Consider the following 14,043-nt stretch of genomic DNA (forward strand, 5'->3'; position numbering starts at 1 on the left):
TTTCAACCTGCTTTTAAGAGTTTTGTTAGTTTACTTGACCCATAATGTAACAAGACTGGGCATACGCTGCATTAACGCGGTCACCTTCATTTAAAAGAATTTTTACAAGTGCTGCAGAACATAGGTAGGAACCACCTCTGGTGTTCCACCAGCCATCATCTCCCGCTCCGGGTACTCGGAGGCATGGACACCAAAACATGCGGGCTATACACCAACTCTCAGTTCACAGATGCTAATTGTAATTTTAAAATGTGGTCAAAAATTCAGACCGAACTTCCTTGTTTTCAAAAAAAAAAAAATCCTATTTAAAAAGATTCCTATTCCTTTGAGGAATTCAAAAAAGAGGATCCGTATTCTGGGTAGGAAAATTTTTCATGTTGTTCTTGCACTATAATTAGGAAAATGAAAGAACAGCGCTACCTTCTGAGGAACTTATTCCACATCCAAAGTACTATTGGTTTTCAAACTTGCACTCCAAGATCTTTCCTGTACGTGTAACAAATTTGACTGATCTCAGTATGCTTCAATAAAATCTTTGAAAAGACTGATGAAACACAGAGATTGGAAAAAAAATTAGAAAGAAACCACTAAATTATCTCATTTCGCCTTTTCTATGCCGTAGACATATATTTTGCCTTGTGTTGAACGCTATAATGACAGTTCGGTTAAAGAACATCCAACAACATAACAAACTCATAATGAAATTTGTTCCATTCATCACGTTATCTGTGCTGTGTAGTTTTATTTTTAATTTAATGCTTGATCTTTCAGCCATTGGTTCTTCTTGTACTTTTTCCCCACACCAGACTAAGAAGCCCAGGTATCTGTTTTCATGTGGAAATATTTCTGCACTGTGATCAACTAACTTAATCTTTTATTTTATATAATATTTATTTCAATATGAATGAGATAAGCCCCCCAACCTATATTTATTCCTCATCAAATGCTAAACAAGTAACTTTATTAGGAGTTGAGGCCCATCCTCCTGTGCAGAACTGTGTCCTTAATAACTCTCTGGGCATTTATAACACAGTCATCATAGTATTTTGAGGTCTTAGAGTTTCAAAGGAACTATGAATACAAGAAGCATTTCTGGCCCTAGGATTAGAACGGCAATCAGGTTTCAGCCACAACCACAGGGAGAAGTGGTACTGAGCACTAGAATATATGACAGTTTTGAGAAGTGTATGTAAATGACAGAACTTCAGCTACTATGCAAAATTAGATCTATGTATTCACATATGCACAAAACCCCATATAAATGAATAGACAGCTATATAAATATATCTCTTTCGGTCTATAGGAAACAGTCTTTACAAAACTTATTGCAATTAAAAAAAAAGTTTTCCACAAGAACAAAAGGAATACCTGTATTAACTTCAAAACACAATGTCTTATCTATCTTTTTAGCACATAGGCTGAATAATTTAGAAACAAAATCCCCCACAGCATCTGTGCTAGGATTCTGAGGAACTATGCAGACTTAACTCTTTTTTGTCACAGGGTTTAATTTTCTTACATAGTTTCTAGAAATATTAGCAAAGAAAAACAAGGATGATAATACAGAAGAAAACCATTTGTATTTTTTAAGTCACTATTTGCACTGCTAGCAACACAGCAGCAGGTTCCATTTGCCTTGCACTAAGCATATCATGAATAATTCAGTTTCTTGCTTTGTTCCCTAAATAGTTGACAGGGAATGGAAACTTTATTCATGACCATATGGCCTTTTTCTAAGCTTGTCTATTTATTTAATAATGCACATCACAGGGCCCATCACCCAGGTTGGCATTTATTAAAAATAAAAGCATTCAATAACTATTACTAACAAATGACCATGAAACAAGCAACTTCCCAGAGCTACCACCTTTTGCTTGCAAATAGCACTCAGCAGCTATTTAAATAATTAAATGGTCTCAATCTGCACTGCATCCGCGTTGGCTCACGTAGCCTTGGACAGGAAACAGATTCCAGAACCACTGGGAACATGTTCCTGCCTCGACCACAATCATAGCTGTAAATACGTGAGCTCTCTGCTAAATCACAGCTGCCCTGCTGGAACAAAGAAAACAATTTCCATCACAGGCGTACTGACATTTTCATGGACTCCTTATCCATTTTTAACTATCAATTCTGCTTCCCACTGTCTCCCTTCTTCACGTTTTGGAGAACTCCCAGGCTTCTCCAGTCTATAGGCTCCAGTTCGTCACTTGAACAGAAGCAAAACGTGTAATTACACAGAGCATAACACAAGTATTGGATAGATGAGTCAAGGTAGCATACTTCTAAACTGTGGTCATTTGGTCAATTCTGTATTATATAGGACAATTACAACATCAGTCTTCATCCACGCCCTAACTCCCAAAGGAAAAGACATGCCAAATTATTTCCTTTCTCTAGACCCAGATCTCAGCAAAAATACTACAATTCATACAAACTCCTCTCTGAAGAGCTTTCTGAAATTTGCTGGAGAAAAGTCAATCTTTGATGGGGTCCTAACCCCCACAGCAATAGCAACCTTTTCCCTTAAGCCTCACACAACCCACTTAATTAGCCTGCTGGCTAATGAAGTTTGAGCACCCATTGGAAAAGATAAAATGAACAAAACCCTCAAATGTTATCTGGTCACTTCTGTTAATGTTATCTTCTTCATTCTGTTAAGTAACCAACTTTCAGAAAAGATAAATCAAGACATTAAGTTGGTTGAGGACCTTTGGCAGGAAACGTCAACACACATGCACAAAATTCCCCAACTAGGAATAAAAATCTTGACGTTTCCAAGAAACAAGATTTTGAAACAATTTTACTTCTGAGCCATTGAACACTTTGTTTTGATAGTGACATTTCTAAAAGAAAAAGATAATGGATAGAGAAAATTCCATCTAACTGGAATATTTCAACCTTTTCACCCTTGAAAAAATACTCGCAAAATAAGCAGAGTATGACTCAGTATTTTAACTTGGACAGGAACTAGTTCATCAGGAAATCATATGTATGTAAATTTGTGCCAATTACATGTGTCCAAGGGAAACATCAGCTTATATGAAGGATGAGACTTCTCACTTGTTTAAAGATTACCCGTTACTGACACTGAGAAAAATCAGATATACATACAGACGTCCCGCATTATTTAACTTCTTGTCCAGAAACAGTACTCTAGAAATTAAAAAAAGTCAACCAACTTGTTCAATTTTGAAAAGTCTAACACCGTACAAGTTCCAATATTGCTGGGAAAAGCCCCAGCTTTTCAATACATTTCATACTTGTTTCAGTGTGGCAGCTACTACACTTCAGAAACTCATCAGCTTTCAAAGAGAATTGAACTGAGAATAAAAGCCCTTTAATGCAAGACTCCTGCACAAGACTATTATTAAAATTTATTATTATTCAGACAATATCAGTTTCATTATCCCTGATCGATTCCTAGCAATGCTGCTTAGTAGCCTTCAGTTACGAATGCTGCACGAACAGTAACTTAATACTGCACAACAAATTGCAGTCCTGCTGGTCCCAGTAAATTTGGTAACAGTCTGACTTATTAGCAGGCTTCTAGTAAATAGCTGTCATAGGTGCTGACTGTAGGGAACTGGACGTCAAAGCACCACCAAAGAGGGCTGAGAAAACTCTTGCCCCTCGAGGCTTTGTTAATTTGATTTATGTGTACAGGCAGGAAACTAATTGCTAATTGTTGCAGCGCATACCATGGAATTGCAGCACTCCACTCAAACGCCGTATCTCAAGAGTACCAATAGACTTCAGTTTTACACTCTGCTGATGAGAGATGCATCCTAAACAGGAATTTGCGAGTGTTTGGTGCTTAAGAAATTTTACAAGAGAACTCTTTGCAATGCCCTGTGCCACCATCTCCTCCGAGAAAACAGCCACCCTCTGAGCACACTGTATCGCTGAGAAGTTGAGAGCCAATACAGTTAACTCAGCAGGAGCAAACTCTTGCAGTTGTTCAGGCAATTAGTAGATAGTCCGTGTACCCAGTGCCACTAATTAAATTGTTAAGGGGTTTTGTTCTGGAAGGTTTGTTTCTCAGTATCTTTATAAGTACACCCCTGGGACCACTACCCAAAATTGCTGATTCTCCTTGTATTGAGTTGCAAGGACTGGACAGTGAAGGACAACTTTGTCCAATTTCTGCATCCTCTGGTATTTCCCCATTGGAAGCAATTGGCCTAAAATGAAAGCTGGTTGTCATCTCAGCAGGCCATGTGCTTTTTTCCTTCAGATTCTTTCTGTTAGAAGAAATATGGTTTGGTTACATCTATAAAACTGATGGATGGCAACATAAATAAGTCTTTTGCCTCTAAATACTGCCTTTTAGCCAGCATTAGTGTCCAAATCACTCAGAAATGGCTAGCCAAGTATTGCTGTTTTTCAGGTAAAGTCAAGTACAGGGCCTACCGCTCACCAGAAGTTTTTTAAAAGGTATGGATTTTTAAAATCCATAGATGTTTCGCCATCTGTTCCAGTTTGTCATACTGAAACAGAAACAACCCCCTGAAATCTTGAGCTTTCCAAACAGCTACAGGCAAAGGGGAGAGTGAGAAGTCCCACGGGCAGCCCAGCAAACAGGGAGATTTAAGATATCACCAGACCTTCCCTGATCCCTCCATTAGCCTAAGCAGGCAAGAATGAGGTATGCTAGACCTTTAAGTAGCAAATTACTCCCTCACCCATGCTGGCACAGCTCATTTCATCGTCTATTAGAAAAAGTAGTACTTATCACCATTCAGAATTGCTATTCTAATTGGGACTAAATCGCCCCACGCTTTTCAGCAGTCATGGTAAAGAGGTAGATAGCTAATGGCCATGGAAATTGGTTCTGTCCCTAAACCCTAACCACACTTCTGCTATGATGAGTTTGAGGCAATTTCGGCAAGGTAATTTTAAAAGTAAGATTATGCAATCCAAAAATAAGTAATCAGAGCAAAATTCATTTACACTCTATAGCCTATCAAAAACTAGCATTCCTTTTTCTCAGAAAATGTGAGGCGCTGTACCAACACGCAGATGTTGTGTAGGAAAGCACTCCAATGGGAGAAGTTCAGGCATCAGGTCCTGTGCCACTTAATGCAGAACAGGACTGTGACCCTCAGTCCCCTGCGTCCCATATAACCTCTCAGTACCCCATCTTCCCCTCTCAAATTTCCACCCTGAGCCTGTGAATGTTGCATTGAAACAGACGCTGTACCACAAAAAAGGCAGATTTATGGGAAAAAACCTAAACAGTAACAATAATTTTAAAAAACACCTTCAAAAATTCCTAATTAGCTCATCTATGCATTTTGTTTTTCCACAAAATACACATCCTGGAATGATACACTTACAATAAAATACTCAAAAGCATCATTATCAGTTTTCACTTCGATGACAGATGATGTCCACCCCAGGACATCACATACAATACACAAATCCTCCTGCTTCTCTTCTTTTGAGAAAAGGTCTCACTTCTGGCAAGCTCTCTTTTATCTTGTTATATCTCAAAGGCAAAATAAAATACTTTTTTTGTCTTTTAAAGAGTTTCTGAACTGGTAAGTTGGCCCAATTGTGATTTTCCTTCTATTTTCCCTAGCAAAAAAATATATGTTGCTTTTGAGAAAGGAGCAGTAAGACAGAAGCCATTCATGTGGACTGTGACAGATAAGGAAATTTATCAAGGGACTCATTACTTATTATGCCAATGTGAATATACAGCTTATTGGATCTAATTCATTACTATATCATTGGTGTATTACTTAGAAAAATTATTTTAAGGCAACACTGTGTACTTCATTTACAAAGGGCATATAGTTATAATACAAAAATCAGACTTCACTGTAAATGATTTCCCAAATCAAACATCTAAAAATCAATATATCTTTATGGGTACCATTAAAAAAATAACCAACCGAGAACAAAAACTGTTCTCAGTGAACCACATGGTGGACTTGAAACATGTCCTTATAATGTTAAGTAAACCATAAGCTAAGACATTTCTTCAAATTTTATAAGCATATGCTGTAACTGACCCTAACAGGAATAAACTTACACCTCCTTGTCAAGCATTATATCAATATAATGCTTCCTTCTTTCATCTACAGAAAAACAAATGGAAGAGCTATGTTTGGCAAATTAAAAAAAAAAAGGGGGGGGGGGGGGAAAGAGGCAAATTGAATGAAGCCAAAGCAAACTATAAAACAGACAAGCCTTTCTATTAATACCTCTGAAGTACAGATATAACCTATTTTTTGATTTAAAAAAAATCGTATTTGACATAAGTGGGTATCTGGAGCCTAAATTTATCAAGTGGCTGTTCCACAGATACCGCTCGGGTCATGCAGGGCATCTTTCTTCCACAAAAGACACCTCCCCGTGTTCTCAGAGCCATTCTTTGCTGGGGAGGTAGCAGGAGGATAAGTGGGAACTTTCACTTGTTTGATATTACTCTTATCTCCTTTCAAAAGGGGCTTTGTACTTATAAATACACATTCAAAATTATCATGTGAATAAAAAGAATCCCAAGTGATTACACAGAGTGTGGGAATTAAATAAATCTGGAGAGCTCGCTTAGCTCCCAGTTACCGAGGAACGTGCCGACATCCATTTCTAAAGATGTAGTAGGCAGGACTTCAGACTTAGTCTAACTAGATTTAATACTTGCATTTTTTATGGCAAGACAATTAAATATCTGAGACTGATACACAGAGGAGGGAACAGGATGAGTCCCCACTGAGATTTGCTTTTGGCAATGCATTTTTCAACAGTTGGCATGACAAAAAACAGAATTTGCTTGTGTACAGGGGACACAAAGACAACTGCTCAGATCACAAGTAAAGTGAGCAGTGGTCTAGGCCAGCAGACTGCTACCATCAGCCACGTAGATGTCAGTATGTAGCTATTAATTAACAGTAGCTGTTAACAGGAGTAGGGACAAAATGGGTCTTTCCTAAGGGAAGCAGTCACCAGAGCCCTTCTTTCTCTCCTTATACCCTTCCTTTAGAACGAGAGGCTCTGCTCCTGCCACGGTTTCTCATTCCTGGGACAGGAGAGTCAATTTTGCCAAGCAGCAGCCTGTAAATTTAATTCAGTCCAAATATCCAGAACTGAAATTTTCCAAGAAGTTCTGGGCTCTCTATGCTAGTTAGGTCTGTGTTTCACAGGCTTTACCCTGTGAAGCTCCAGAGTTTTAACAGTACCATTATAACTGATCAGGGACAAGAAACACTTGGGTATGGAAGTTTCTGACTTCACTTTCAGAAAAAACAAGTAAACTCCTTTTCTCACTGCATAGGCACTTTTATTTCTTTGGCCATGACCACATAGGAGAGCGGTTGCTGTCTACTCTCCCAAAGCCCTTTGAAGAATTAAGCTTAAGTTATGGATGGCACCAGGCACCAGTGACAAATCAATTCTTGCCAGAGATGGATTTGTGAGATTCTGCAGGTGATATTACCAGCTGGAAGAAGGAACAGATATGCCTCCAAAGGACAGTTAGTTACAAATAGATGTATTACAAAAGGATTTAAACCTCCCTATTGCTCGAGGGGGGAAAAAATGATAGTGAAGAAAGCATTTGAGTGAGAATATACAGGATGAAAAGCAGAGTTGAAATGTAGGAGCTGCCCTATAGACTGGATGAAGAGCAAAGCAAAGACTCTTCTGTCTGTGGCTCCCCAGTCTTAATCATGGAAAAATGTATCCAAGAGGACCGTGAATCCGATAGTAACCGAGACATACGGCTGTTGAAAGGAATTACACAGTATAAGGCTATTAGAATTTTAAAAATAGTGTTTGAGAGAATTAAGTATTCTGATAAATAAGGTATAGCTAGAATTATCATTGACATCAACACAACTGTCCATTTTTCTTTACACTCACTATTCAACATGAATCTTTGTTTACCAGTTTAATTTACAGAAATCAAGCCCAAAATTATAACTTCCTATAAAATAAACATGATAGCACCACATTTTCCAAACAAACTTGGATCGTTTCATTTTTACCTGGTTTTGGAAAAACAAAATTGAAATCATTTCATACAAAATAAAAATACCACCTTTCGTATTTCCCCTACTGAAATGCTCTGCACTCCAGAGCATTAAACATGCAACACAACATTTTTTTTTTTAAGAAAAAGATGCCAACTTGGATAGCAGTAGTTATTACAATATTAGAGGTCTTTGAAGAGACTGTATTTCTGCTACTTTTTGTGCTTTCATTATCTTGTCCCTTTAGATTTTGTTAATAATATTCAACGCAAACCTTAATTGAAAACACTCACGAAGTTCAGTTTGCACAAAACTCAAATGTTTACCGTTCTAAAATACAAAAGCTTAGCAACACATATGATGACCAAAATCTTGACAGTCAGTGACAGTAACCTTGAAGTCAGTGACAATCCTCCCTCTAACTCCAGACCAAGGTGTCTCAGGTTTTTTCCCTTGCTTTTTCCTGAAGGTAGGGCAAGGAAAAAAAAACACCCAGGAGGCAGAGGGGACACTACACAGCACAAATGGCACGCTCATCTTTAATTTGGGGAATAAATAAATAAATAAATAAATCTACTTATCATAAACACAAATCTGCTGAATAATTCAGTTATGTGGTAATGACCATTGGATAGCTAACCTGCATCTGGCAGATGCACAACAACAGGATAAAGATATACTTCTTTAGCATTCCCCTTTTTAACACAGCGAGAAGAAAAAAACAGATGAATTTTCAAAAGCACTTACGTGATATTAGAAATCTGAATCCCATTTTAAGAAGTAGCTTAAAAATATCAGCTTTCATTGAAAATTGGGCTCATTTACTTTTGAGAATTCAGCAGTGTGCTTAGCAAAATTGTTGGGTGTTTCTGTATTTTTGAAAGTCTGCCTCTTATGACCTTAAGCATTTATTATAAACTTTAGAGACTTCCACATCTAAACACATTCATCGCTTTTAAAAGCAGGACTTCCCCTATTCTAATAATTATACTTCAGAGACGCAGACACATTCCACAGGGAGCAAGACCGTGGACTCAAAGCACAGCTAACTACTCTCCAGCTGTGCCCTCTTGACACACTCTCTCTAAAAGGGCTCCGAGAACTCAATCTTGCCATGGAGTCTCAACCTAGGTGTCCCAGGACACAGCCTACTTCCAGCCTATAAATTTTACCAGCTTTGTCCATCTGTGTTGCCCTGGTAAATTCTGCTGGTTACGGATATAATTTTAAACAGTGCCCGAGGTATTCTCTATCTCAACTTCTACCTGGTCTCTTTTGGATGTGGGATTTATGCCTTTCTCCTATTCACCCTGAAGGCTTGTGGGAGCTAAGTTACACCAGACTTGAACTAAAACCTCTTCATATATCTTCCAAGAGAAAACTGAAGAGAAGTCATATTCATGGCACAAACAGACATAATACTACTGGATTCCTACCAGCTCAGTGATGTTTGCAGAATTATGTCTGTTTTTACCAGTTCTGACTCTGCCCGTGCTATGGAGCAGGTTGTTTCTCTTATAAATATTTATCTGAGCAAATTTAGTATTCACACTCCTAAAATGTTAGACTTACTGATTGAATACTATTAACAAATTTGTCCTAATTTTTGTCAGCATGTAAAATGCACTGTGCAGGGTGAGGAAAACTCTTCAGTTTTTTGTGGTGACTCCTCTCCCCCTTTCAGGCACCTCTTGAAACATGAGGAGTAAACTGATTCCTACTTCTTATCGTCAACATTGTAAGCACTTCCTACAGGGGGTGGGGGGAGGTGTTCAAAAAGGCTCACAGAGATTATCTTTACTTAGGCTGTATCATTAATTAGGCAACTTGGCCAAGGCCAGTAATTACAACCGTGCCAAATTGCACTAAATTTCTGTAGCATTTGATGTTTCATGGGAAGCAAGGTGAAAAGTTGAAAGAATAAAAGCCAACATAGTGACTTTTCTTACCTAATGATTTCTAGTACGTCTGCTGGGAAAAATGCTCACCACGGACCTGGCTGATGTAGGTGGCCAGTACGGGACTGACAGAAGAGCGGCACGTGAGCTCTCACCAAGAGCCTCCAACGGAGAAGCTGGACAGGAACGCCTGCATCTCCCATTTCAGCAAACTGTGCAGACAAACCGCTATTATCCTACATGATCCTCCATTCCTAACACAGATTGGCAGAGAGGGTTCATTCAACTCACACAGAATCCAGTCCAAATCCCAGCAAAATCAACACAAGTGCCCTGGTGCACCATCTACAACCTCTTTAGAAGCCCAGAGGGTCCCAATCCTCAAAGCTTCATCTGACCGCAGCAGATTTCATCCCAATAGAAAGTTCCCACTCCAGATCTCCAAGCACATGAAGGTGGTGCCTGCTTTGGCGATAGGATTGGCACTGCTGCATCTTTTATACATTTTTTCTCCTAACTCCTTTATCAGGACTGTTAGCAAAATCCCTTACCATTATTGAGTCTGATCTAAGTAGTAAGCTAAGAAAATTAAATTAATGTCATTCTCAGTTACATTTAGAAATTGCAAGCTAAGCAGCTGCCGCTTATTCCTAGTAACTCGAAGAATATTATATTGAAAGAAGTCTTATAATAACATATATTGATTTTGTCAGGTTTGGGCTTTTTTTTCCCCCAAAGAACATATGTTGCATGTTCTATATTTGTGGGGCTACACCGATGCAGGTTTCATTGCAGTAGCTCTGACTCTTGCCAAACAGATGTTGAGGGAAAGCAACTTAACACAACATGGGATAAAAGCTGTCTCAGATCAAAATGTCGGGTTAAGAAAAATCTTGTGGGTAATGCGGTATACTAAAAGCATTGATTATATACTTATATACAGGATTGATAGGTAGCTGAATTAATGCTTGACCACATTTGTTGAAATCAAGGTATCACGTAGAAAAAAATTACCAAATGCTAAGAGTTATGTTAATTAAAGGACAGCAGCTATGTAAGTTTTTTAAGTTCCAAAGTATTCCTATAATTCATTTTACCTAAAGTCCAGATTCTCACTAATACCCTAACAGCCAGCTGAAATAGTTTGAAAAGTGATGAAGAGTTTGAAAAGGCATGTCTTTAAACCACCCTCTCAAATAATAAAATGGCAAATGATTCCCAGTCCCCAAACACAAAGAATTGGAGTATTATCCTGAGACTGACAGAGTTCTCTGCAGTTTGCTGTAATTTGTGTAATGCCCCATCAGTAGGGCTTAGCTTATTCCAATACTTTGTTCATGACTAAGCCTTAATGACAGAATTCAGTTCAATTTACTCTCTGAGAAGACAGAGGTTAATTTTTTACCATTCAGAATCAACATTTTTCATCACCTATACCCTTTCCCATTATGAAAATAATTAGATTTGTATAAAGTAGAGTCAGTTCAGCACATGAAAACTGACAGGAAATCCTTCAAACCTGTTTTTTCCCTTGAATTTAGTAACAGTGTTTGCTCAAAACATGGTACTAACCGCTTCAGGATTTTAAGCTTGGTTTAGCAAATATAATAAAAGACAAATGATGTTAGAAGACTTCTGTGGTTACTTTCAATGTATTTCTGATTTACTCAAGAACAATTCTTTGGATATCCATGACAACAATCCTTTCTAACCTCAGGTATGTAAGTTCTGCTGCTTCTGAACTGGTACCGATCAAAAAAATCTGCAATGTGTTTCCTTTACCATGAAAAAGGAACTTGCAGTTCCAGAAGCCAGAAATAAGCTCATCTGCCCCCTCATACAGAAATAATTTTCAAAAGTTGGCAGGAAAATCTAGTTTCTTCCACATTCACTGCTACAGAAAAGTGATTATACTCTGATACGAACTTGTTACATAAACTTTCAAAGCAGTGAAAAGATTCCACATCGGAAAAAAAAAAAAAATTAAAATCAAACCCAGTCAGTAGATATTTTACAACATTTTATATTCATAAAACAGGTACTAAAGAAAAAAAAAAAAAATCACAGTCTTTCAGAGTTCAGAGTTCAATTTTTCTCTCCTAAACCCAGAGGGAAAGACTAAAGGTTTACTTCACCATATAGATTGAAAAACAAAAGCCATGATTCACTTATTTGCCAGAGATTAGATGGGGATTTCTTAAAGAACCAAATATTACAAAACACCATCTAAAATCTTGCTTTTCGACAACGTTATTTGACAATCAACTGGATCTAAGACAGCTGGTCTATCATCTGTATTTCTATTAACTCTGAATTATCTATGTTTTTCAATTCATGTACATTAAAACTAGTATTAATATATTTAGCAATAGAATGTTATTAAAGCAAAAACTATAACCACTATCACAAATCCACGTTGTTGAAAATTACTCTACTTTCATGTATGTTTATGAAAGCTCCCCAAGCATCATAAGCAAACTGAACACGAAGAAAAAGTCAAGGTTTGTAAATAAGATTCCACATAAAACAAATCACAAGAAGTCTTAACATTGGCACCTGATTGCATTTAGACAAAAACACATCAAGGTACATACCTGTAAATCTGTTGAATATTTTCAGCTTTGATTTCCTTGAGAATTTCATGGTAGATATGAAGGTTATTTGGTTCTTGAGACGTTGGGGGAGAAGGGCATTTCTTGCGTGCATAATATCCTATCACAATTCCAAAAATAAATAAAATCAAAGCAGTGCAAAATACTTTCAGTATCTGAAAAAAATTGCAGCGGTTGCTCTTTGGTGCCTGTCTCGTATAGTGTGAGATGTAGTCAGGGTCTTCCTGAAGCCGCTGGAATCTTCCCTTTGGAGAAGATGATGGCTGGATGGGCTCCAGATCAAGGTCAGGGCTCTGCGAGTTTCCCAGGTGATGCTGGACCGCACCATCCAGTCGGAAATGGTCAAAGCCAGGCTCCTCCAGCTCTTTTTCCATGTCCCATTCCAGTTCCAGCGCTGTGGCTTGGAGCTCATCGTTGTCCAGGTACGGAGAGTGCCCCTGTGCTCTCTGGTCTGCATTCACTTTGTGATAGGCCATCTTTTTATCTATTAAAACAAAATTTTAAAAAACCCTAAATGTTTGTTTCCTTATGTATACATAAACAATTTATTTATTCCTTATAAACCTGGGAGAACTAAGCATATATAATAAAAAGCAAAACCTGGGTTCTCAGTATTTCACTGTCCCTGTTTCCATCATCTTGTCTTCTTTTGTAGGCTCAGCAGTACCATGAACATCGTCAGAGGGAAAAGAAGGTATTTAAAGAAATACAATATATTGTGAAAATATGAATAAAGGGGATTTACAAGTGCCAATGGCAAAACACCAAAGTTATCCTATTATTTTGTCAGTCCCCAAGATAATATTAAAAAATTGAGTGAAGGCACAGAGTTTCCAAAACAATTATTTACTACCTGAAAGTAATTTTAAAGCTTAACAACTGTATGTATCAATTTCATTTCACACACCATACAAAATAATGTTGTTAAAATAAAGTTGAAAAAGTAGAAATAATATAACTTGCCTGATCTGATTCTAAACACCAGGAAGTGATAAGTTAAAAAAGAAATTTCAGGGTGACACTGTACTTACACATCAATAAAAGGCTTCCATTTAGATGGAGCATTCTATTATTTATAGGTATTTTAAATGCATAGTTCCTGAATGACTGATGAATTTACTTAGAAATTGTCCCAGCTGTTTTGCTCCATTTATTTTTCCCATTTTAATGAATCAAAAGCACTGCCAGGTAAGTATTTATATCAAAATCATTCCTTTAATAGCAAGGCATATCTGTGGCAATTCTAGACATTTCTATGGAAGTATGAGCCCTCTAAAGGGAACTCTGACCTCGAGTACAAACATTCAAAGTCAATTTTCAACAAATCATTTTTAACAGACTGCAACAATAGGGTGCCGTTTTTCTCCATACTCTGACAATAGCTATTCCATCACATAAGCATCTGTAATTTAGGGCTTTTCAAACACCAGACTCGCTCATCAATTAGAATAAAATGAAAATAAAGATATTAAACCTCTCACAGTGATGGATATCGGTCTGACACCTACAACACTACGTTATCCCTCTATTTTTACATTTCAAGGCATTTTCTTT

At 37.6% G+C, this 14,043-nt stretch overlaps 1 protein-coding gene across 1 annotated transcript in view; it reads right to left on the bottom strand.

Annotated features, from left to right (window-relative positions):
• The window catches only part of NAALADL2 (N-acetylated alpha-linked acidic dipeptidase-like 2), a 48,126-nt gene extending 35,161 nt beyond the window's left edge, over positions 1–12,965 (bottom strand). The window contains exon 1 of the mRNA XM_009578221.1: positions 12,472–12,965. Within this exon, the coding sequence (XP_009576516.1) occupies positions 12,472–12,965 (494 nt within the window). The remainder of the gene's footprint in view (positions 1–12,471) is intronic.
• Positions 12,966–14,043: the final 1,078 nt, after the last annotated feature.

This window comes from Fulmarus glacialis, unplaced genomic scaffold (assembly GCF_000690835.1).
Source record: "Fulmarus glacialis isolate BGI_N327 unplaced genomic scaffold, ASM69083v1 scaffold7695, whole genome shotgun sequence".
Classification (NCBI taxonomy): Eukaryota; Metazoa; Chordata; class Aves; order Procellariiformes; family Procellariidae; genus Fulmarus; species Fulmarus glacialis.